Source organism: Watersipora subatra, chromosome 6, assembly GCF_963576615.1.
Source record: "Watersipora subatra chromosome 6, tzWatSuba1.1, whole genome shotgun sequence".
NCBI classification, from domain to species: Eukaryota; Metazoa; Bryozoa; class Gymnolaemata; order Cheilostomatida; family Watersiporidae; genus Watersipora; species Watersipora subatra.
In genome coordinates, this window is record NC_088713.1 from 7,819,473 (window position 1) to 7,846,174 (window position 26,702).

The 26,702-nt window shown below is 36.0% G+C and overlaps 1 protein-coding gene across 1 annotated transcript in view; it reads right to left on the bottom strand.

The window, feature by feature from the left end:
* Window positions 1–24,033: 24,033 nt before the first annotated feature.
* Window positions 24,034–26,702, bottom strand: part of LOC137398006 (FK506-binding protein 15-like) — a 67,794-nt gene continuing 65,125 nt past the window's right edge. Inside the window, 1 exon segment of the mRNA XM_068084104.1 lies at window positions 24,034–26,665. Within this exon segment, the coding sequence (XP_067940205.1) occupies window positions 24,494–26,665 (2,172 nt within the window). The 3' untranslated portion in view covers window positions 24,034–24,493.

Consider the following 26,702-nt stretch of genomic DNA (forward strand, 5'->3'; position numbering starts at 1 on the left):
AACAGCTTTTTTTGTGCTGCCACAAAAATGAATTTGGAAAGAACTCAAAATATATGAGGCAGTTTACATGTATTTTACTGTTTGTATAACATAAAATGGCTATAGCGTAAACATTCCTGGAATAAATGATTTAGTTGTAGGAACGTCTACAGTTCTTGCACAGCTCACATCTGATTGGTTGATGCTTTTTCTGAAACAATACTCATTTTCCCCTTAAAAGTTTACTGTAATCGAGAAGCCACAAATTTCGACCATTTATTTCTCAACAGTTTAAAGCCTGGTTTTTATATATGTTGCAAACACCGGTGGCAGGGTCATAGGGTTATTGGTGGTAAAATTAGAACTTACACATCAAACACCACCTGTAGTTGTTGGAGATCAATACAAGAATTCAGCGCTGTTCAGCTTTTGTAATGAGTCGTAGGTCAAGCATTCTTAAAATGTGCTGTACAGGTGAAGGTCAGGCCTAACTCCGCAATTGTGTGCCTCGGGTCTTGCAGCCAATATGAGAATTCGGGTTTAGAAGAAAGCATTACAAACCATATCGAACTATATATAATTATATCTACATGTACATGTATAATTATTATCAAATTTTTTCAGTTTTTGGTCACAAAGCAACATTTATTCCATAAATGGCACAATCATTTGGAGGCACTGCTAGGTAGCTGATTAGTTCAGGTGGTTAGGGCCTCAGTGTATGAAAATGAATATAATGGGGTTGAGCTTCGCATTGGCTAAAAGTCTATAGTTGTCTTGTTTGCAGTGGTTTTATTTTTTCTTAATTCATCTAAACTGCACAAAACGTTTTTCTCATGATATGTAGTTTGAAAGTTAGACTGGTAACTGTTGCTATATGTTAAATAGAAATAAACTTTCTGTGTAAACAACGCTTTTATTACTCGGGCAACGCCGGGCATTTACCTTGTGCATAATAAATGTGAGTTACCAAGGTGATATAAAAAAGGGCTGAATTCAGTGTGTTACACATATGCATTTTTAGAGTTGTTTCCTTTTAGTAACACATTCATGAATGAAAAGTTGCGCAGTATTGTGACTAAAAGTTTGACTTATGCATAAAAAGCACTAGAAATTATTTGATTTTGGAAAAAACGAAAAACTTATTCGACAATTGTCTATTGCAGAGAATGAAACCTATTTTGCTCCAACTGAGGGTACTACAGTGTACACTCTCCGAAGGGATAGCTCATTAGCTCGAGGTAAGTTCACTCTATGATTGTCAGTCCCAAGCTGAGTAATATAGTGCTAACTTTACTTACAAAATTAGTCTGTTCAGGATGTCATTTCGTAAGCAGAAGATTTCATAAGTAGAGGTCCATTTTACCCCATAAATTCTCTAATCTGTTTCAAGCTTCCAAAAAACTCAGACATAACTGTAAAGGTATTAATTAAGTGGACGTGACGTTTTAAAGCTCGTAATTGCGATCTCGTCAGACCGCCAAAGACAGCTGCAGTGGAAGCACGTGCAATAAACAAGTATACTACAAACACGAACTGGATCGAGATTCTGATCACCCTTTAGCAGTTAGTACCCCTCCCCTGGCCGGCCAGTCCCTGTCCTTCCGATAAGCTCTGACCTTTACTCGGTACACAGGTAATTGGCTTACGATACATATTATTATAATAACGTTTTTATAAACTACAAATGGTTGTTTAAATTTGTAACAAATACATGTTAGAATTATATTACTACATAATAAAGAGAAAAAGTGCGCATCACAAGAAGAAAAAAACAGAGAAATAATGAATAAAAACTATTAGTTACATGGTTTACTTTAGGCTTTGGCTGACTGGGCACTTACTCTTTAATGCTTGGTGAAGCACACCAAAAGAGCAGATGTTGTAATTTGTTGCTATTAATATTTGTGCAAGACAACACCTTAAAATAATTAGACAGTTGCATTTATCATAACAGCCTTTCAAGTTTTACCAACTTTTTACCTAAAGTTTTACCAATTTTGATCTCCAAAATTTCGGACAATCAGATCACCTAAAACAAAAAAATTCAAATAATGGAAAAATATCTAATTTTTCTGATAACAACTTTCAAAAGTTTGACGTGGGTGACCCATCAAACATTTATTAGGTCAGCATGTAGAAACCTCTTCCACGCTGACGATACCACTGGGAAACGGGAGCCATTATTTAGAAGGAAAGTTCGCAATCGATGGTGTATACACTGAGGGTATCTCTACAATGGCTTTGCTAGCTACGATGATTGAGTCCTTTCCATGGGTTCTGGTTCAACTCGATGAGGCTTATTGTATTGAAGGAGTACAAATTTGGCTGTACCAACCTTACTCTAGTAAGTAGTATGTAGCTGTTAGTAACTATCATAAAATATGCAGAGTTTAGGGTGAACAGTAAATAGTGTTGAAGAGTAAGCAGTCAAGAGTAAGGGGAGTAGAGAGTAAGTATTTATAAGCTAGTAACAGAAAGTAACTACTACACAATCACTATGTTTCCATGACACAGTTAATCTGTCATCCACAAGATGGAAGCCGTAAATAACCTTCATGTCAAGCTAGTTTTATTACTCCAAGACTTTTATCGAATGCTTCATGCTTGGGTGGGATAAAAACAGCACTTTTGGATAATGCACATGGAAATGCTATACAAACTCTTCTATTTTAAACATTGTCCGTACTTCATTCCGATTTGATGAAACAGGTGTGCACAGCTATTACTTCTGGGGTAGTAAAAAATTTGATTAATCTAAAATTAAGTTACAACTAAAATTAATCTACAAAATTAGTATAGATTTTGTGCTATATTTTAAGTTAGTATAAAATAATAAGTTATATATTTATAGTTAATAAAATTACAATTAATTTAATTTTAAGTTATAATTTTAATTTATAATTTCATAAATTATAACGCCTTTAATAAACTGCCACTATAAGATAAAGGGTAAAAAGTACAGCATCATGGTGCTGAAATAGAGGTTTTACCGTACTTGCATTGGTAGTTTGGCAGAGAAAGGACAATTTCAAGACTGGTAGCTGTTCCTCTTACCAGCAAGTTGTCTATCTAGGACTGGAATTCAAGCTAATTAAGCCCTCCATAGCCAAATATCAATGCTGACCAGTTAACACAGTATTAACAAAGATCTTATTTAATTACATCAAAACTAATTGTCTAGAAGGCCTATTAGAAGGCTCAGTCCGATATTTTTTCGTTACCAGGAACACGGCTCTGGTGCCCCACTGGCTGCCACTACAATATTATTTGTATCTGATTTGCAGCAGGAAACATGGTAGCTGTGGATATCTTCAACAGCGATGGTGGACAGACACTTTGTAAACAACAGTTGATTGCTAACACAACCTCTCAGACTATTGAATGCATGAAGAGGGTACATGGAAATGCCGTGCGTCTCCAATTACTATCGGACTATGTCATGCTACTATTGTATGAGATGGAGATAATTGGTCGTTGATAGAGTGAAATTGTTTATTTATTCAGACAGACGTAAACTATCTATTAACAATAGAGATGACATGATAACAGAATCATTCACTTGATTTCCTCTTTGTTTATGTGTTATGTGTATATGATCTAACTTTACCAGTTCAGCTCTTACAACCTGGGAAATAGTTAACCTATGAACACTTTATAAAGAGTTGAGTATTCATTGTAAAATGCAGAGCAGGTTCATAAACGGACTTGTTGGCAGAGATGACAAAATATTCACCAATTTAAGATTAGTAGTTTTCATGTCTGCTTCAAACCTGGTTTGTGGAACTTCTGTATGATTAGTACTTTAATTAAGTAGTATTTTATGACTATTAGTAATATATTACTAGTATTTTATCTTTTCCTTCAACTCTGGACTAAAACGCTACACTTTCTTTTGTTGATATTGTACATGTAGAAATAAATGTTGCTAATAATGTAAACCATTTTGGCAGATTACCTCATGCAACCCTGGGAAATAATTAACCTATAAACACTTAAAGATGTAGTTGCGTCAAAAATAAAATTAGGACCCATAAAAGGCTAAAACATCAGCTACAATTTGATGCCATTTTTGTCTTTGTAGACCAACCTTGTCCAGAGATATATGCGTTTGAATGAGGCCCTCTTTTAAAAAGCTCACGTTCCAGCGGGTGGCTATTTCGTGACGTCACAAGCTTGTTATCTGAAACGAAACCACAAGCGATAAATATGAGGTCGATTCGTTAGCCAATCATGCGTGCGAAATTTTTATATAGGCCGTAATAAATGTTATCACTCGTAAAATGCGTTGTCTGTGATCTCGAAGATTCTCATCATAGAGAATTCATCCTCATCGTTACTGATTCAACGCGTTTCAACAATTACTAAGTTATACATAGTTTTAAAATGGCTTCAAGTTCGAGCGACCGCTACTCAGAGTTATCTGAGCAACTTTTAGTAAAAGATTAGAGTAGACAGCCTATGGCCAAAGCTGACAGGCGTCAGCAGCGTTTTGCTGCAGAAGAAGACAGAATGGAGGTAAATTAACTTAGAGTCTTCTATACTTTAGTAAATGTAATATTTTTTATAGTCATAAATACCTATACTATTTAATAAAATGATAATTCTTTGCTATCTCCAATCATCGTTTCATAGCTTATCTGCCGTTTTACCTAGCTGTAATATTTTTTTCGAATTTTCTTTGGTAAATTAGAGTCATGATTACAAATTATTTTCACTCGTAGGAAGTGGGTAAAATCGATTGATCATAGCAAATCTTTAATTTCCAGAAACAAAGCTTCGAATCGTTGGCTTGGCGTACTTGTGCCTTTATTAAATGTTTATTCGTTTTTAAAATTACACTCGCAATCTATTTAACTCCCAATTTGGAAGCTGTCAATAGATGCGCTTTAGAATGACATATATTTATTGCATTTTTTTTACTGATTACAGAATGTTTATGTCGTCCCACCAGCCGAAGAAGCTTTGTCAGTGTGGAAACTGCCATAAAGTGGAAAGAGAGATTTGAATGCGTGCTGCATAAGCCATGATGTTTTGTTTGAGTTAGTTGCAGTAGATGAATTTGTCTTATTGTATCAGCTAATACTATCTGAGTGGCCACGACTTGATGAATATTTTTAATAAAAGTTTTATGCCGAGATGAAAATATTTTTGTTTGTAAAAATTATATAATAAAATAATATTGTTGAAGATAATGCAAAACATGATTTGCAGAATATTGTAGTGTATCGGATATGGTATATGGGTGTCCGCAGAACTGGAGAATGTGAGTTCAAATCCAGTTTGCAGCAGACTTCTCATTCTTAAAACTCTATCCCTGTCTATATTCTTTTCAAAGAGGTGGCTTGCTTATTTCACTTATCTAGTATTCGGTAAGATTACTACTAGCAAGAAACGAGTACGTAGGCAATAGGTAATAGGCGACATAATGTGGGCGGGGCTTATGGGAGGCTGTATATCGTTTGTATGGGTAGATGCAGAACTGTGCTGATACAAAGACCGCGTTCTACAAAAGTGACTTGACAGAATTACCGTAGACCGGTAGAATTGGTAGTCGGTACCCAAATGTTTACACAACATTTGGAGAAAGTGAGTAGAACAAATTTTCAATTTTCGTTATTTGAGGCCTTTTAAACATTCATAATAATGCATCTGTAGCAGGATTTAAAATTTTATTCTAGCCAACATGAGCAAATACAAAATAAGATATATGCCAATAGAGCCGCGTAAGACTAGACTTTTATCGCAAATAGCCGATGTGAATACGAGAGATAGAGACAGGTTGCCAAACGCGTGACATCATTTTTGGCGAGGCTGGGCACGTTTTTGTGGCCTGAGCGTTTTTACGGCGATCAGATTTTTTCGGTTTTAATCTTCAAATATCTTGGCAATGCGATCGCGTTACACAACAAACAACATATCAACTGATAGAGAAAAAAAATGCTTTCTTTTAAGATCAACTTAAATTTTGACGCAACTACATCTTTAATAGAGAGTTGAGTGGCGAATCATTGTAAAATGTGGAGCAGGTTCATAAGCTAATTGGCTAGTTGGTATAGATGACAAAGTATTCACCAATGTTAGATTAGTAGTTTTTATTTCTGTTTTAAACTTGGTTTATGGAGATTCAATGGAACTAGAATTATATCTCTGAAGACAACTCTGAACTAAAATGTTACACATTTTTGTTGATATTGTAAATGTATGTAGAAATAAACAACTGTACTTTTATTAAGTACATCACTTGTACTCTGGTAGACTAGCGTGTCATGACAGATCATCAAGAGTGCCGACTAAACATGAACTTGCTCAAAATATTTAGTAAATTTTATCAGAAAGTATTTGTATTCTTTTTGAATACCGATACTTGCTGATAAACTTTCGATTAGTGAGTTTTTTTATTATTGGTTTTCCATCATTTTTTTGGTATTTGAGGTGGTCTGGTTGCTAGATTCAAGATTAAATTTGATAAAACTTAATAAAATCGAGTTTAGGGATTAAGACATCTATAATAGCAAAAAGACTAACAGATAAAAAATGTGTGAAGCTTCAAGTTTATCACAACTATCGCAACAGTATTAGCTAGTGACATCAATTCGCATGTATTTTTGTTTGTGCATTTGCATTCCGATCAGGTTTTATCGATTTTAATCTTGAAACATCCTGGCAATCAGATCACTTTAAAACCCAAAAACAATTGCAAATCAAAGAAGAATACCGATACTTTCTAATGAAATCTACAAAGATTTTGTGTAAATCCATATTTAGGTACAGAGAGTAAGTAGCTGCAGAGTTATTCTGAAATACCTGAAAAAGGAAGATTGGTGCAGGTCTTGGAGTGTCAGTCGACAATTGCCAAAAGTTGCACTCCTTTGAAAGCAATCTTTCACCCTTCACCTCTGACCTTAGCTTCTGACGGACAAACAGACTATTGCTAAAAAACTAAAATGTGTACAAAAACTGAAATATGTAAAAAAGAACATAGAATATCAAATATTTACAAGTGATAATTGATACTGTGATACATGAATTGATACAGTAATATACGATACATTAATTGATATTAGTGCTATTGCAGTCTAGCGTGCCTTTAGAGAACACCAGGTGGGATAAAAACAAGTATTATTGTTCCACTGGCTCAGAGTTATAGAAAGTTGTGAGTTCAAATCTAGTGTGAAGCAATTCTTTTCCTACGACCCTGACTTCAGACAGACAGACAGACAGACAGACATGACTCGTGTTATAGTAAAGATTATGTGTGTGTAAAATGCTCAAAATCTAAACGGAAATGATCTCACACATTTCATAAAGCAGGTGCGGCACTTTTCCTAAAGAAAAATTCATAGTATGGGTTGTTTAATTTTTCTTGCCCCAAGCCCTTCAAAACAATGTTGAAGTAGATAACGTGAGAAATAGATTTGTAGTCAATATAATCAGTCAAAGTTGGCCTTCACTGAATTTAAATTTGCCATATTTGTCAACTGGATTATGACATCTCACTCTATTAATTCATCAATAGTTGTAGTGCACATGTTAAAGCAGTCAGCACTTCCAGACAAAGATTAGAGTTTTTCAAAGCGTTGCTTTTTTGTTGACTTTTCCATCAGCAGGATTTTCTCAAAATAATCGACTTTTAAAATTTTATCCGATCAAACTCTTGTCCACAACTCTCAGCCTCCTCATTCAAACAGATGTGAAGAAGCTGCAGCCTCTGTCCACTTATTGGTAACGCCACTTCCTGAAATCTGGAAATAAAATATTCAAGGTCCGCTTACTGGATTGTTGGGGAGCCCAAAACTGAGGTGCTGGCGTCTGTGGTGCCGCCAAAACCTTTCTAGGGTTGAACTCCAGAAGCCAGAGGAGGCTAATACTGATTGGTCTTCAAAAACTGGACGGGTTTTTAACGAGCATAAAGCTTGGTCTCAGCACTGTTTAATTTTTCATCCCTTTTTGTCTACTTCAATCTTCTCCCAACTGCTGGCAGCTGTTTAAGGCAGACAAAAAATATTCGTCCAAGCCAAATCGCTGCTAGCGTAGCCTTCGAATCCGACTTGATCCCACCGTTTTCATCAATGTGAAAGACCCCGCATGGTTTTTCATGGCAAACTAGCTAGTTCCCCTTTTGAGGTCAGAAATAATAACACATGAGAGTAGAGTGATTTAGTGTATATTTGCATATAGCAGGCACAGTCACACCTAAAGACTACTCTGCAATCTTAGAAAAAGTGCCAGCCTTTTATATGATTGGCCTACGACAACAACAAGCGTTACATGAGATAGCATGGTCACACTCGAAATAACATTTACATGAGTTGTGGTAAGACATTATTCAATGCACAATGAAAATGATATAATAACTGGCTAAATATAGACATGCATACATGACAACTACTGCTATTGAAAATCACTAAAGTAAAGTGTAAGGTTATGAAAAGTAGTAACCTGTGTATGTTACATGTTCATGTATGTGTGCTACGGCCGCCTCAATATTCCAATTTGTTGTTCTTGTCAAATTATCTGCGGTTTTATTCACTTGTCTTTGACAACTGCTATTAGTTTTCCTTCAATAGATGCTATATACGTGTATATTCTTTAACCCAACTACATGCATGTAGTAATGATACATTCCAACTCATTGCATCTGTCCCAACATGTGTGGTCTCACCCACTTGCTTTCACTAGAGAACTATTTTTAGTTTTTCTGTGAGTTCAAGACATCAAAGTGTTTAGCACTACTACATAGTAGTGACACATTCGCACTTGCCACACCACTGGGTGAAGATGGTCTTATTTGCTTTATACAAAACCCAGAAACATAACCGTTCTGTTATGACAAAAATGTAACATGACAAATTTTGCATTGGTGCACATGCATTTTTGAATGTAATTTTAGATTTTACAATCTGTTCACTTTGCTTGGTCCTCCCACAATTGCCCCAAATAATTTTTAGTTTAGATTACCAAATGCATAACATAATTTATGTTTTATAATATTTTTTTAAACACTTTAAATATACATTAACATTTTGTGAGTATCAAGCTAAAATTCAAATAGAGTTTGTTGGTCCCAAGTCAATTGAATTTTTGAAGTATGAAAAGTTCGGCTATTTTACTGTCAGCAGCTGTCAGTGACCACTAGTGGTAAAACGAATCTTGCAGTTTTAATTTAGTTTACTATAATTTGTTCTAATCAATAAGAACTGTCTGTGAGTTTAGATATAGTTTAAATCGATTTCTTTGAAATTATAATCTCGTATAATATTGATGCGGTAAAATAATAAATAGTATAACTAAGTTGATTTTTTGTCTACGTAATGTATTTTATTGATTTTATGAATTCAATTAGCTTTAAGATAAATGGAGTTATGATTCAAGAAGCTGTCATAGTGAGGTAGCTGGTGGAGCTGCGATCATGGTCCTGGGTCATATCAAGCAGGCTCTCTTCTGCTGTGCGCTCATGTATACCGCAGGTAATAATTCTTTCCGTTCTACTGTTTACATAAATATAACGCAAGTAGTCTTTCTTTCAAATTCACAGCTTGGTTATGCATACCGCAGGTAATCTTTTTTTCTATTTTACTGTTTCAACTTTCAACTGCTTACAGGAAGCAATAACATACAACAAACAATGAACATTTCTGAGTAACTACTCTTATTTTTATTATTATATATAAATCTCAGTGTCTATTTGTGATTTAGTTTGTGATTCGAATGGTCCTGATAAAGCTAGTAAAATCTTGGAATGAAGAACCCGTATCGCGGAAGATTTGATATGGGAACATCCCTTTTCACCATTGGTCTACGCGAGATTCATTAGATTCATTGGGCAGTATAACTCGTTATCTAGGTTAAAATACCCATAGCAACTTGGCATTACTGAGCAACATCACTAAAGTTTGATCTCACGGCTCTTATTACAAAGTTTAGCAATATGATACTAGCTTACTCAAATTAGCCATTCATAATTTTCTAGGCATTTGGAAAGTGGCAAGCAACTACATTAATTGCCACTGTTTATAAGCTGTTTTTAGTACCCATGCAACTCTGCCCATTCCGCGAGTGTTAAATAAAAATACATTTTCTGCGCAGACTTCTTCATTATCCGCTCATCCAAACTATAAATACAACAAGCTTCTACTGCAACAGTAATATTTTTATACACATCCGTTCATGCACTCATTTTTTATTTTTTATCTCAATTATTTGGATTTGCACAAAAACATTTTTCTCATGGAATGAAGTTCAAAAGTCAGAATGGTAACTGTTTCATATATTGAATACAAATTAGTTTTCTGTGGAAAGACTTGTCATTTATCTAGTCTATATACATCTCAATGTTTGTCATATTTCTAGTTATAGCGATAACTGGAAAGACGACAAACAGGTTTTAGGAATAAAAATGCACTCCGAACTGGATTTGAAATCACAAAAGTTACAACCCTGCGTTTGCAAACATGCGCACTTAACCACAAGGCTAAGCGGTTCTTATCAATTTCAGCTGCATGAATTTTATCTTCGGTATCTTCATTGCTAAATAGACAGGCATTTTTTTAGCAGTTGATATTACTTTTTCGTACTTTTTGGGTTTTAAAAAGTTTTAATAGCCATTTCAAAATTTATTATCTATTTTTAATTAATAATTTTCAAATGTGACATTTCAGTTTTAAATGTCCTATTAAGTGTTAATTTCTGGTTTTTCCGTGTGGCGATCGCTAAGAGCTATCAAATTAAACTTCTACATATGAACTATTGTGTTATCCCAAATAGGAATTGCATTTACGTTCTCTCTCCACTCTGTCAGACAAAGCATGCGAGATAAAAGTCTGGTATCTCATTGGTATGTCTGTGCCAATATTGAGAGCTACCAATATTGTTGTTTCAAAATTCTAAGGAACAGCTTCTGTTGCAACATTAACTTGTTTATACCCACACTTATATGTACTAATCTTTATTATTAATTCCACATATTCACAATTTTTATTTTGTTTTCTCAGTTCCTAATAATTGCCAACTGTTTCACATTCAAACACCTTTATTGTTGGTTCACTTTTCTCATATTTTGTTTGAACTGCAAAAAACCAATTGGTATAAAATTTTAAGTGTTGAATGGTAAATAATATGTTAAATAACAATACAATATATTATAAATAACAATAATACAATACAACAATATGTTAAATACAATACAATAAATACAATATAAATTTTATATGTTAAACAACATTATAATATAATGTTATTTAACATATAAATTTGAACAGAATTGTATTGTTATTTAATATATTATATTAAATAACAATAAACTTTTTGTTCAAAGACTTTTTTATTACTCGGGCAACACTTGACATTCACTTAGTTAGATACAAGTCAATCCCAAAGCAAATGAGAGACACAATTGCAAATTACAGCAAATTTACGATATATAAATCTATAGATGAACAGTATATGTAATATGAAATAAAGCTATCACTTTTACTTATTGTACTTATATTGGTTTAATTTTTTATGCGCTGCGGGCATACCAGCTAAAAATGGAGAGAATACAGTGCACCCTTGAGATACGATGTTAATTCGTTCCAGAGTTGGCATCGTATGGTGAAAAATTCGTATATCGGGGTATAAAGACCATTGTAATTATACAATGCAAACACCCCCTGGTAAAAATCGTCAATTTTGTTTATAAAAATGTGTACATATTGACAATTAGCAACAAAATAGTATGTTAACTTTAGTAATTATAGTTACCTACAGTAACTGTATTGTGTTTAGTGTATTTTAATGGTTATGATCTGCAATAAAACGCAAAATTATAATGTGTGTACCAAATGTAGTACGTACGGTAAGGAGTTCTTGCCTTCAAAAGGTACGCATAACATAAACTTTGAATTCACCTCAAGTAAGTTTAGTTTGCTAAGCCTACACTTAAAACTAAGTTTTAGTATGTATTTTGAACTATTTTACTGAATTTAACATTTTATTACGAAATTTTATGCTTCAGCAGTTCCTATCGTCACTTTCACTATAAACTTTAGCCTATCTGGTTGAAATCTTTTTCGACCTAAATCAATAAGGCCGAGCGATGCAGTTATAGAAAGCGGCCTCTCGCACACTTGACCATTTAATGGCTACCGAAAAGAAAAATAAAGTTATATTTTCTATACTGGACGTACATACCTTTGGAGTAACGTAGCTGGTACATGTAGCGGGTAAAGCAGAGAGGAGACAAAAACGTATCAATGTTAATTATGGTGCTGTACACTTGAAAATAAATTTAAAACGTAATGAATTGGAATTTTTTGGCACACTAAAAGAAGTTGTCCATTCCTGTCCAATTTTTCTACGAAAAGATTGATGCTGCAATGCAGAAGATTGCTAGCTAGCGCTTGTAAAAGGATCCAGAGAATGTGGTACAGTAGTTTGTCTTGTACGAAATGTGCACAAGAATCAATGTAACCATACATACAGAGTTTGTACGTATTTATACCCTATGGGGCGACAGGGCTTTAGCAAGTTTCAGAAAGTAATGTGGATGTGTCAACTATCTTGAGTAGCTAGTTATATGAGTTACATACATACGATGAATTCTATTCACGTAGAAGATAACAAGCCCATATGCAAATACATGGTTAAACAAGAAAATATAACATAAAATCAAAAGGAAACAAATAAAATATGAAAAACATGCCACACAAGAGATAAATAATATATATTATACATGCATTGTTTTAATGTACCAGTCCACATCAGTAAATTAAACACTTGAAACATTTCTGCGAATGTGGGATTTTCTGTATTTTCTAAATCCTCGCCTTTACAAAATGGTTGCTCCTTTTGAATGCTGATCGCGTGCATGACCTAGCTCATTCAAATCTTCAGTCGGAAGCTCTTTCTTGTGCTTGCTTTAATGGAGTTCTTGTTTTAATAATAATTGCAAATGCTGATTGGTTGCGATCATATTCTTTGACAATGTTAATAATACGGGTCCCTTCTTCTTATTTACGACATCCAACTTTGTTGACATAGAAATCATTTTTCCTTCGTTTTGTAACGTTTGTATCGGTCTCAGATTCCATAGATAACGAATTAAATGTAAATAGTTGTAGTTATATACGTATGCTGACTTGAATGTTTATAGTAAAAGCTATAACAACGCTACAAATGAATATTTGCTCTCGCTTGTGTATTTTACACGAAATTTTCCACGCGGACATGAGAGAAGTCGATCATCGTGTCTCTTCTAAACGTTCTAAGAATGTTTTCGGCAAACTATATTTCGGTGTCTTTTTTTATCTCGACGTGTGTTATGAGCACACCGACGGCCAAATTTTAACTCGGGCGAAACTTTTTTCAAATTCGTATGGTGAAATAAAATTCGTATAGCGAGGTGAAGATATCACAATATTTGACTTCGTAAGGTGAAAAAATCGTATATCAGGGTAATCGTATCTCGAGGGTGCACTGTATTGTTACTCAGAGTGTTACCAAATTTAGGACTCGAGGTCCACGACTATCACATTCAAAAGTAAATGTAACGTCAGCCAGCAAATACTCAAAACTTAGCTTGGAACTGCATTACGATACGTAATGCGGATCACACTTTTTCCCCCTGAATGTTTCATAGAACTCACTAGTTTATATTATTTTCATTGATAGGATTAGCATCCTTTCTTTTGTTTTTCTGATGGTTAAAATTCTGGTCCTGTGATTAGTTGTAAGATGTTGTCTGATTGGTTCTCCGATTGATGTCGCCAAACTGGCCACAATTTTTCCTATTGCGCAAAAATATGTAAAAACAAACTTTTAATAAAGGTAAATAAATTTTTGGTAGCGTGTTTTTAACTCTTGCCGTTGTGGCTTGTTACTGGTATTTATTCATTTTATTTTTGTTGAGGTTTTTCCAGTGACTGACTTTTCCGTTTTCCCCATTTCATGTATATAAGGTGCCGCCATTGTCCACTTCACATTTTTCAAATTATCAATACAAAAGACTGTAAATAAAATGTCTTTTTCAATCAAAACTATCAGAAACCTGACTGTTACATCTTACTTGTAGCAAAGGAGCTAAAATTGGTCAAAAAGATGTTTGAAACGAAAGCAGCAGACGAGAATAATGACATATTTCAACTTGAGAGACCTGCCACTTCACTGAGTTTGTGTGGTCTAACCTGTGTGTATTCTTATGACAACTGTTTGAAGTTCTCTTTCTGTGACACCACTTCAAAGTGTCTGATGGGGATGTGTCACCAGATACGCAACCAGACTACAGGTTAAAGTATTAAATAAACTATTTTTTTTGCTTCTGAGTTATAATAACAATAAGCTTAAAAAATATAATACTGGTTGGGAAAACTGATAGCAGCTATTAAAATTTACTTCAAAATAAAACTTTAATGCTTGCTGAAGCATAACAAAAGAGCAGATGTTATATTTTTTGCTGTGTATGTTTGTGGCAGACAACATACACTTAAAAAAATTAAAAAGTTACATTTTTCATAACAGCACTTCAAGAAATATATAAACAGTTACTGAATAACTTCAGTTGATCAATCAAACAAAGGGGCCTATATAGTTTTGAACATGCACCTGTCAGTGTGTGACTAATTCACTAGAATGGTCTTAATTTGAATATGCATTGGCATTATTTTGATGCTGTGTTTATTAACATAATTGTATGACAGCGGAGTAACTTAAGTGACCGAGTCAAGGGTCAAGGGTCAAAGACTCAAAATACATATTCTTAAAAGCCGCAGAAAATCGATACTGTTATCCAGAGAAGCTCATACCATTGTGTTTAGAAATAACTCCAAGTCTGATACAATAGATGCTCCAATAAGGTATACATACTATAACATAAGTTCCAGACAACGTAAAAAGCTTATGCAAAGTTTTCGATCTGACCTAACTAAATAATCTCATATAGCGTCTAGTGTCAAATAAGGCAATTTCTCAACTGCAATTTGATGATTTGTTTACCTGTTGATTAACTTGTGGGAAAAAATGAAGTTAATATAGCGTTATATCTGTTATATATACAACTTCTATGACATTTTAGTTCATCATGATAGATCGTCAGATTTGTCAACAAAACAGGGAATAGGTAGCTGCGTAAATGTTAATAAATACTTAAATGTGATCGATTTGTGCAGGCGCTCTAGTGTTGGTCTACTAATTTAAAAGTCACGAGTTAGGAGCGTTGCTGAAAGTTATTTTTTATCCTAACTCTGACCGCTAGATGTAGACAGACGATGAACAGGTAGACACCACTCTTATCGCAGTAAAAATAGATTTTTGTTTTGCTTTCTTGTAGACACTTAAAATATGTACTATTAGTTTTACTTTGCAGAATAGACTCTGTGGTCTAGAAAAATAAACCCATCTGTTGTAAATAGATCTCAAATATGTGCGTTTCTCATCAACCTATTGTAAAATTACAGCAGTCAAAGCCTATAAAACCAATGAAATTCATCTGAAAAAAGACAAGTTTCAAGTCGCAGACTAATAATATCACAGTCACAATAAGGTCAACAGCTTTTTTTGTGCTGCCACAGGAATGAATTTGGAAAGAACTCAAAATCTATGAGGCAGTTTACATGTCTTTTACTGTTTGTATAACATAAAATGGCTATAGCTTAAACATTCCTGAAATAACTTATTTACGTTGTCGGAGCGTCTACTGTACTTGAAGAGCTCATACCTGATTGGTTGATGCTCTCACTGAAAGAATACTCATTTTCCTCTTAGAAAGTTATTGTAATCGATAAGCCACAAATTTTGACCATTTGTATCTCAACAGTCTAAAGCCTAGTTTCTATATATGTTGCTAACACCGGTGACAGGGTCATATGGTTATTGGTGGTAAAATTAGAACTTACACACCGAACACCACCTGTACTGCCCTGATCTGGCAAAACCCAATAATTGACATTTTTTTCAAAATTGACTTTTCTCTTGATTTGACCTGTTTTCTGGTTGAAAATTCATGTCACAAAATTTTATATGTCAAATCCTACCAGAAGTGTGATTTTCTGGCATGGCATAACCCAATAACTCAATATCACCAATGGTATTCATCTGGCAAAACCCAACAATTGGGCTTGTTTGGTTATGATTGGATGACAGCATGCTGCCCATTGTAATTGTTGTGTTCTGCCACAGTACAAAGCAAAATGCTAGCTTCAAACTGAGCAGACAATACAAACAACTTACACTTGTGCACTTCTAATCTTGTTTATTCACATCAATTCAAGTTTATTCAGTAGATCAGATTATCATACATCTCATTGATTACCCAAGGATTAAAGTGGTTTATCAGATCAGTTACTATGGCTTTACGTACATCAAGCAGAGACAGTGAGTATCCTGTTTTATTTCTTAATGTTGTTTTCATTCATGCTTACCATTGGTATAAATATTTTAATATTACATCTTAATTGGTGCCAACGCAATGTCACACATACTCGTACGCAACGCAATGTAGGATAACTAGCTAGTAGACCAACATTGTTTATCTAATACTGGTTGTCGGTGTGGGATTAACTGTATTTATTGGTCTCGGTGGCAATTCTATTTTCACTCATGTCACCAAGAATGAACGCTCACATATTACTTTTTTATATCAGTTGTGATGTATTTAAAATTGCAAAAAGTAATTATGTTACCGACGTCTTATCTTTTATATGCATCATTATTTGCAGACATTCTGGACGAATTCGTGACACCGCCTAAAACACGCTGCCGCACCGATGAAGAAAAGCGGAAAACAGGTGTTGAAAAACACAAACTCAGACCTCCGTGCACATGCACAAAGCTAAACTGCCGTGATAAGATATCTCAAGAAACCTGAATCAACACATACTCAGCTTTTTGGCAGCTAACTAAGCAGCAGAGAGGCATTCAGATGTTTAGCCTCCTAGATGTGACTGAACCAAAAACATTGAAGCGGGATGCTTCCTCTAACCGTGACCGAACCGTCACATACCACATTAAAGATCCTTCTGGTGCAAGGCAGAAAGTGTGTAAAACATTCTTTCTGAGCACACATGGATACCTGATTAACACATCGAGCATCATCAGCGATATGCATCAAATTTTGACTAATAAGTCACATTTGATGAGATTAGCAAGTTTAATCCCTTCAATTAGCAAAATGGGGGAATCGATTCATTGAATTGTTTGGTTATGCCTGCCTTTCAGGATGCTAACCACAAACAAGATAGTCATGCAAAACATAACAACTTCAATTGTTGGGTTTTGCCAGATCACTCTCACATGAAGCCAGTAGCATCAATGTTCTGTCAAAACCAAATAATTGACCCAAAATTCATTTTACTGAGCAAAAACAACTGTGATTTTTCAGTGGAGGTGAACAATGATATGTTCAAATATTTGTACCAAATATGAAGTGTTAAGTGCAATATTTCCAGGTTGGCACCAATTTAAACTTCGAAAGGCTGTACTGAAAACTTTTTGTTTAGGCAATTATTGGGTTTTGCCAGATCAGGGCAGTGTAGTTGTTGGAGGTCAACACAAGAATTCAGCGCTGTTCAGCTTTTGTAATGAGTCGTAGGTCAAGAATTCTTAAAATGTGCTGTACAGGTGAAGGTCAGGCCTAACTCCGCAATTGTGTGCCTTGGGTCTTGCAGCCAATATGAGAATTCGGGTTTAGAAGAAAGCATTACAAACCATATCGAACTATATATAATTATATCTACATGTACATGTATAATTATTATCAATTTTTTTCTGTTTTCGGTCACAAAGCAACATTTATTCCATAAATGGCACAATCATTCGGAGGCACTGCTAGGTAGCTGATTAGTTCAGGTGGTTAGGGCCTCAGTGTATGAAAATGAATATAATGGGGTTGAGCTTCGCATTGGCTAACAGTTTAGTTGTCTTGTTTTCAGTGGTTTTATTTTTTCTCTTAATTCATCTAAACTGCACAAAACGTTTTTCTCATGATATGTAGTTTGAAAGTTAGACAGGTAACTGTTGCTATATGTTAAATAACAATAAACTTTCTGTGTAAACAACGCTTTTATTACTCGGGCAACGCCGGGCATTTACCTTGTGCATAATAAATGTGAGTTACCAAGGTGGTATAAAGAAAGGGCTGAATTCAGTGTGTTACACTTATGCATTTTTAGAGTTGTTTCCTCTTAGCAACACATTCATGAATGAAAAGTTGCGCAGTATTGTGACTAAAAGTTTGACTTAGGCATAAAAAGCACTAAAAATTATTTGATTTTGGAAAAAACGAAAAACTAATTCGACAATTGTCTATTGCAGAGAATGAAACCCATTTTGCTCCAACTGAGGGTACTACAGTGTACACTCTCCGAAGGGATAGCTCAATGGCTCGAGGTAAGTTCACTCTATGACTGTCAGTCACAAGCTGAGTAATATAGTGCTAACTTTACTTACAAAGTTAGTCTGTTCAGGATGTCATTTCGTAAGCAGAAGATTTCATAAGTAGAGGTCCATTTTACCCCATAAATTCTCTAATCTGTTTCAAGCTTCCAAAAAACTCACATATAACATTTTTATCTACTATATAAACGGCAATCGTTGTGTGTGTGTGTGTGTGTGATTGATTGTCCGCCTTATAGAGTACCGTATTTTTCCGACTATTACCCGCTACTAGGTATCTTGGGCGCGTTAACGGGAATCTCCGGTTAGTACACGCCTCTCCGGTTAGTACACGCGGGCTTTTCTTTTATCGTCGTACGAATTTCAGTCGTACGAAGCGAACTGAATTAATATTTGTAGTAACGGTAAATAAATTATAGAGCGGTCTTTCTTTTTCCATTCGGTCGAACGAAGCCAACCGAATTAATATGAGTACTAATTATCGTAATTTCGTAATATGGACTATTAGCCGCTACTTTTCTCGACGATTTGAGCCAAGCGGCTTACATAAAGGTGTGGCGATTCTGTTGTTTTTCTTTCACCGCTCGAGCGCATTAACCGAAATCCCCGGTTAGCACGCTTTTTAAACCGCAAATTTTCTGCCGTATTAAAAAACACCTTTCCTGAGTTCTGCAGCCTATACAAAGGTGTCTATACAGCTATACAAATGTACTATTCATTAAATAAAATAAATTAACGAGTAGTTATTTACATGCAATTAATATTTACTGCCAACGTGTACCGAGAAGGTCACGTAAACGTTTGTTTTTTGGAGCCACTGAAAAAACGCGTTTCTCACCTACTAAATTTCCATATCAAAAAGGTAAGTGTTTCTTATACGACGTTGTATTGTCTATGAATTGCCACATCTCCACTACTTAATAACGTTGGATTTGCCGCTGTTCGTGATAGTGGGTCATGTTCATTTCCTTCGGCAACCGAGTTACTAATTTTTTTCCAGCTACGAGTAGGCCTACTGTAACTTACTATTACAGAACTTTCACGAGTACTCCGAGGGTTGCAATACGCTATTGTGAAAAGAAAGAGAGCAGCTGCTATCGACTTACTGTCACCCTGCATCAGCCATGACCAGCTATACGTCGCCTGCTCAAAAGTAGGCACACGCCGAAAACTGTTTCTTCATACGCCCGACAGAAAAACCAAAAATGTTGTTTATCCGCATGTGTTGCGTTGAACTAAGGGAGAGAGAGAGAGAGAGAGGGAGAGAGAGGGAGAGAGAGAAAGGTAGAGAGAGAGAGCGAGGAGGAGAGGGAGGGAGAGAGAGGGAGAGAAGGGGGGAGAGAGAGGGAGAGCGAGGAGGAGAGGGGGGAAGAGGGAGGGAGAGAGGGGAAAGAGGGAGAGCGAGGAGGAGAGGGGGGGAGAGAAAGAGAGAGGGATAGAAAGGGAGAGAAAGAGGGAAAAGAGAGAGGGGAGAAAGGGAGAGAGAGAGGGAGAGAAGGGGAGAGAGACGGAGAGCGAGGAGGAGGGGGGGAGAGATAGAGGGAGAGAAAGAGGGAGAGAGAGAAAGGGGGAGAGAAGGAGAGAGAGAGGGGGAAGAGGGAGGGAGAGAGAGGGGAGAGACGGAAAGAGGGAGAGAGGGGAAAGAGGGAGAGAAGGGGAGAAGGAGAGAGAAAGAGGGAGGGAGAGAGAGGGGGAAGAGGGGGAAGAGGGAGGGAGAGAGAGGGGAGAGACGGAGAGAGTGAGAGAGGGGAAAGAGGGAGAGCGAGGAGGAGAGGGGGGGAGAGAGAGGGAAAGAAAGAGGAAGAAGAGGGAGGGAGAGAGAGAGGGGAGAGACGGAGAGAGGGGAAAGAGGGAGAGAAGGAGAGAGAGAGGGAGAGATGGAGAGAGGGAGATGTAACTGCATATTTGGAGTTGTTTTACGGTATGAAAGCCAACTCTCAATAAACCTTATGCTGCCCGTGAATCTGCTCCTGTAGACGGGTAATGCAGCTAGTAAACTATAAATGGTTGTTTAAATTTGTAACAAATAAATGTTAGAATTATATTACTACATGATCAAGAAAAAAGTATGCATCACAAGAAGAAAAAACAGTGAAATAATGAATAAAAACTATTAGTTACATGGTTTACTTTAGACTTTGTCTGACTGGGCACTCACACTTTAATGCTTGGTGCAGCACACCAAAAAAGAAGATGTTGTAATTTGTTGCTATTAATGTTTGTGCGAAAAACATTCACCTAAAATAATTAGACAGTTACATTTATCATAACAGCCTTTTGAGTTTTACCAAATTTTTACCTAAAGTTTTACCAATTTCGATCTCTAAAAATTCTGACAATCAGATCACCTAAAACAAACCAAATTCAAATAATGGAAAAATATATAAATTTTCTGATAACTTTCAAAAGTTTGACGTGAGTGACCCATCATACATTTATTAGGTCAGCATGTAGAAGCCTCTTCCACGCTGATGATACTACTCGGAAACAGAAGCCATACTTTAGAAGGAAGGTTTGCAGTCGATGGTGTATACACTGAGGGTATATCTACAATGGCTTTGCTAGCTACGACGATTGAATCCTTTCCATGGGTTCTGGTTCATCTCGATGAGGCTTATTGTATTGAAGGAGTACAAATTTGGCTGTACCAACCTTACTCTAGTAAGTAGTATGTAGTTGTTGGTAGTATGTAGCTGCATATTATCTTATGAACTATCATAAAAGATGCAGTTCATGGTGAACAGTAAATAGTGTTGAAGAGTAAGTAGTCAAGAGTGAGGGGAGTAGAGAGTAAGTATTTATAAGCTAGTAACAGAAAGTAACTACTACCCAATCACTATGTTTTCATGTCACAGTTAATCTGCAAATTTGTGTCATCCACCAGATGAAAGCCACAAAACACCTTTAAGTCAAACAAGTTTTATTACTCGAGGACTTTTATCGAATGTGCATAGCGTTGATCGAGCCTTCCCCATTGATTAGAATGCTCGGCCCGGTAACTGGGGGTGACCAGGAACATGGCTCTGGCGCCCCACTGGCTGCCACTACAATATTATTTGTATCTGATTTGCAGCAGGGAAGATGGTAGCTGTGGATATCTTCAACAGCGATGGTGGACAGACACTTTGCCAACAACAGTTGATTGCTAACACATCCTCTCAGACTATTGAATGCATGAAGAGGGTACATGGAAATGCAGTGCGTCTCCAAATACTATCGGATTATGTCATGCTACTGCTGTATGAGATGGAGATAATTGGTCGTTGATAGAGTGAAATTGTTTATTTATTCAGACAGACGTAAACTGTCTAGTAACAATAGAGATGACATGATAACAGAATCATTCACTTGATTTCCTCTTTGTTTATGTGTTATGTGTATATGATCTAACTTTACCAGTTCAGCTCTTACAACCTGGGAAATAGTTAACCTATGAACACTTTATAAAGAGTTGAGTATTCATTGTAAAATGCGGAGCAGGTTCATAAACTGATTGGCTAGTTGGTATAGATGATAAAATATTCACCAATGTTAGATTAGTAGTTTTATTTCTGCTTCAAACTTGGTTTATGGAGATTCAATGGAACTAGAATTATATCTCTGAAGACAACCTTGAACTAAAATGTTACACATTTTTGTTGATATTGTAAATGTATGTAGAAATAAACAACTGTACTTTTATTAAGTACATCACTTGTACTCTGGTAGACTAGCGTGTCATGACAGATCATCAAGAGTGCCGACTAAACATGAACTTGCTCAGATTATTTAGTAAATTTTATCAGAAAGTATTTGTATTCTTTTTGAACACCGATACTTGCTGATAAACTTTCGATTAGAGAGTTTTTTTATTATTGGTTTTCCATCATGTTTTTGGTATTTGAGGTGGTCTGGTTGCCAGATTCAAGATTAAAATTGATAAAACTTGATAAAATCGAGTTTGGGGATTATGACATCTATAATAGCAAAAAGACTTCAAATTCAAAAAAGCTTCAAATTTTTCACAACTATCGCAACAATATCAGCTAGTGACGTCAATTCGCATGTATTTTTGTTTATGCATTTGAATTCCGATCAGGTTTTATCGATTTTAATCTTGAAACATCTTGGCAATCAGATCACCTTAAAACTCAAAAACAGTTGCAAATCAAAGAAAAATACCGATACATTCTAATAAAATCTACAAAGATTTTGTGTAAATCCATCTTTTAAGCACAGAGAATAAGTAACTGTAGAGATATTCTGAAATACCTGAAGAAGGATGATTGGTGCAGGTCTTGGAGTGTCAGTCTACCAAGTTGAACGCCAAAAGTTGCACTCCTTTGAAAGCAACTTTTCACCTTTGACCTCTGACCTTGGCTTCAAACCAATTGACAAACATACAGAGTTTTTGTTAGAGTAAAGCTTTAAGAGTCTTCCTAAAAACTTTAGGTAAAGTTACTCATAACATGTTGACATCAACTCAGAAGCTTGCTAAATCCCAATATTGCATATAGCGAACAACTCCACATTCAAAACATCATCTCAGAAGATAGGCTATCTATATCGAAAGTTTAAAAACACCCATTATAGAAATCAGAACAAACAACTAAAATGCTGACCTCAATAGACTTTTCAGTGTAGGGTCATCAGAATTACAACTGTAGAAGTTGTCAGCTCATGTAACTGATCTTGCATGGGACACAAGTCGCAGCAAGCAAGATTTTATTTCTGTTAGGAATCAACATTCTCTTCTAGTCTTTTAATAAACTGAAGGATTGTCGGTATGGAGCTAGAAAGGCAAATGTTTAATGATTCATTTCTGGTTAGAACTCCAGAAGCTTGCTTACAAGTTTACATAACAGTTGAAAGGAATCTAGGAATAGATTATTAAGGTACACTTATAACAATGCAGAAAATCGAGCAAAAGAAAATAGTTATTGCAAAAGTGCAGTTGCGTGCTACTATTCTGAGACAATATTATTATTCTTAATATTATTAATATTATTCCCAAACTAATGCTGTTTAGATACAAAAACTGAAACATGTAAACAAGAACAGAAAAAATCAATATTTGATAATTAATACAATACTGCTATAATTGATACAAAACATACAATACACTAATTGATATTAGTACCCTGGCAGTTTAGTAAGATCACCGTGGGTAATGAATACAAGTATGATTTTTCCACTGATTCAGTGTGGTGGAAAGTTGTGGGTTCAAATCCCATGTGAAGCAATTATTTTTCTCAACCTATAACCATGACTTCAGACAGGCACGGCTCGTGTTATAGTGTTGAAATATTATTGTCTTTATTGTCAAGCTTTTCATAGCTTGTTTCTAGTGTAATGTAGTTATAGCTTACTGGTTTATGTGGCTTTTTTTTGCTTTTATAGCTGGGCCTGCCAGCTGTTGATAATACTTGTTATGGTGTGATTAAAAGGTTGGTCACTCCTGTTGTAGCCTCATTTTTTAGCTCTGTCAGTTATATAGACTTTTAGATACCCTTTCAACAGCATATTTTCTTTCTAACACCCACTACCTGCAAATTGTAGGGTTGGCTTTTACAGCAGCAATATTTTCTCAAAATAATTGACTTTCAAAATTTTATCCGATCAATTGCCTAACTAAACATCAGTGAAGGATGCAATGATCGCTCAATAAATCAATCGGGGTGGCAAACTCCTAAATAGATTACAAAATATGAGATAAAACTGGTGTATTTATACAATGTAAAGACATCACCTATACGAGAATATTGCAGCCTGCATGTCTCAACAAGATTTACTAACGTGCCCTTTGGATACATAAATAGTAAAAACAAGAATATTAAATATAAAAAATTCAAGAACAAATAAAAAAATAATTCAATTCTAATTCAGTATTGACATGGCAGAAAGAAGGAACAAGCAATTTTAATGACATATTATGCAGCCAAGAATAGATATGAATAAGGTGCAAACTGTTTTCAATAAACCACAAAAAATTCCTACTTTAGACTGGTACAAGCTATGACAGAGCAAGAGACAAAGGAAATTGGGTAACATGGGAAGATAACTATAGTTATAAAATTGCTAAACCTCATAATTACAGGAATTGAATGGCAGCAGACTATATTTACGTATGTCGCTGCCAGAGGATGAGTTAAATTATTAAGGAATGTTATGAAGCCCAATCCAAGTCATCATCGTCATCATCATCACCAAAGAGTGAGGTTACTTTCTCTTTAGCAGCAGTGGATGCCGATTTCGGTGTCATCATTGCTTTTACAAAATCATCGTCATCGGAATCGCTGTCAAACAGTCCTTTGCTAGGCGGGGATGGCTTTAAACTGTCCTTCACAACGGCAGCTTCTTTCGACTTGCTGTTTGTCATTGCAGTTTCACTAGTCTTGTTTTCAAGTTTGGGAGCGCTAGCTGGCTGAACATGAACCTCTTTTGGTGTATTCTCAATACCCTTATCCCCAAGTTTGTGAGCTGTGGTTGGTTCAACTTCACGTTCTTTTGGTACATTTTCAATACCCTTATCCCCAAGTTTGTGGGCTGTTGCTGGTTCAACTACAGGTTCTTTTGGTGTATTCTCAATACCCTTATCCCCGAGTTTGTGAGCTGTCGTTGGCTCAACAGCAGGTTCTTTTGGTGTATTCTCAATACCCTTATCTCCAAGTTTGTGAGCTGTGGTTGGTTCAACTACAGGTTCTTTTGGTGTATTCTCAATACCCTTATCTCCAAGTTTGTGAGCTGTGGTTGGCTCAACAGCAGGTTCTTTTGGTGTATTCTCAATACCCTTATCTCCAAGTTTGTGAGCTGTGGTTGGCTCAACAGCAGGTTCTTTTGGTGTATTCTCAATACCCTTGTCTCCGAGTTTGTGGGCTGTGGTTGGTTTGACTGCAGGTTCTTTTGGTGTGTTCTCAATACCTTTATCTCCAAGTTTGTGAGCTGTGGTTGGCTCAACAGCAGGTTCTTTTGGTGTATTCTCAATACCCTTATCTCCAAGTTTGTGAGCTGTGGTTGGTTCAACTTCACGTTCTTTTGGTACATTTTCAATACCTTTATCCCCAAGTTTGTGAGCTGTTGCTGGTTCAACTACAGGTTCTTTTGGTGTATTCTCAATACCCTTATCCCCAAGTTTGTGAGCTGTTGCTGGCTCAACTACAGGTTCTTTTGGTGTATTCTCAATACCCTTATCTCCAAGTTTGTGAGCTGTCGTTGGCTCAACAGCAGGTTCTTTTGGTGTATTTTCAATACCCTTATCTTCAAGTTTGTGAGCTGTTGCTGGTTCAACTACAGGTTCTTTTGGTGTATTCTCAATACCCTTATCTCCAAGTTTGTGAGCTTTCGTTGGCTCAACAGCAGGTTCTTTTGGTGTATTCTCAATACCCTTATCTCCAAGTTTGTGAGCTGTCGTTGGTTCAACTACAGGTTCTTTTGGTGTATTCTCAATACCCTTATCTCCAAGTTTGTGAGCTGTGGTTGGCTCAACAGCAGGTTCTTTTGGTGTATTCTCAATACCCTTATCTCCAAGTTTGTGAGCTGTGGTTGGCTCAACAGCAGGTTCTTTTGGTACATTTTTGATACCCTTATCCCCGAGTTTGTGAGCTGTGGTTGGTTCAACAGCAGGTTCTTTTGGTGTATTCTCAATACCCTTATCTCCAAGTTTGTGAGCTGTGGTTGGTTCAACTACAGGTTCTTTTGGTGTATTCTCAATACCCTTATCTCCAAGTTTGTGAGCTGCGGTTGGCTCAACAGCAGTTTCTTTTGGTGTATTCTCAATACCCTTATCTCCAAGTTTGTGAGCTGTGGTTGGCTCAACAGCAGGTTCTTTTGGTGTATTCTCAATACCCTTGTCTCCGAGTTTGTGGGCTGTGGTTGGTTTGACTGCAGGTTCTTTTGGTGTGTTCTCAATACCCTTGTCTCCGAGTTTGTGGGCTGTGGTTGGTTCGACAGCCGGTTCTTTTGGTACATTTTCAATACCCTTATCCCCAAGTTTGTAGGCTGTGGTTGGTGCAACTGCAGGTTCTTTAGGAGTATTCTCAATACCCTTATTTCCAAGCTTGTGGGCTGTTGATGATATGCTAATAGGATCTGAAACTGCTTTTGATGTACTGTCATTAGCTCCTACTAGGTGCCCACTTGTTGACGATATTTCTGACTCTACTGAGAAATTTTTAATTTCATTTTCACTGACGTTATGTACATGTGAAGGCTGGATATCGGCCTCCCTAGCGGTACCGGAGTTGTGGGCAACTTCATATTTTACTGATGATTCACTGATAATTTGATCATTTGCAGATGGGGAGATAACTACAGGGCGAATTTTCTTGGGCTTTTGACCCTAAAATAAAAAAAAGGATTGTTAGTAACATTCTTTT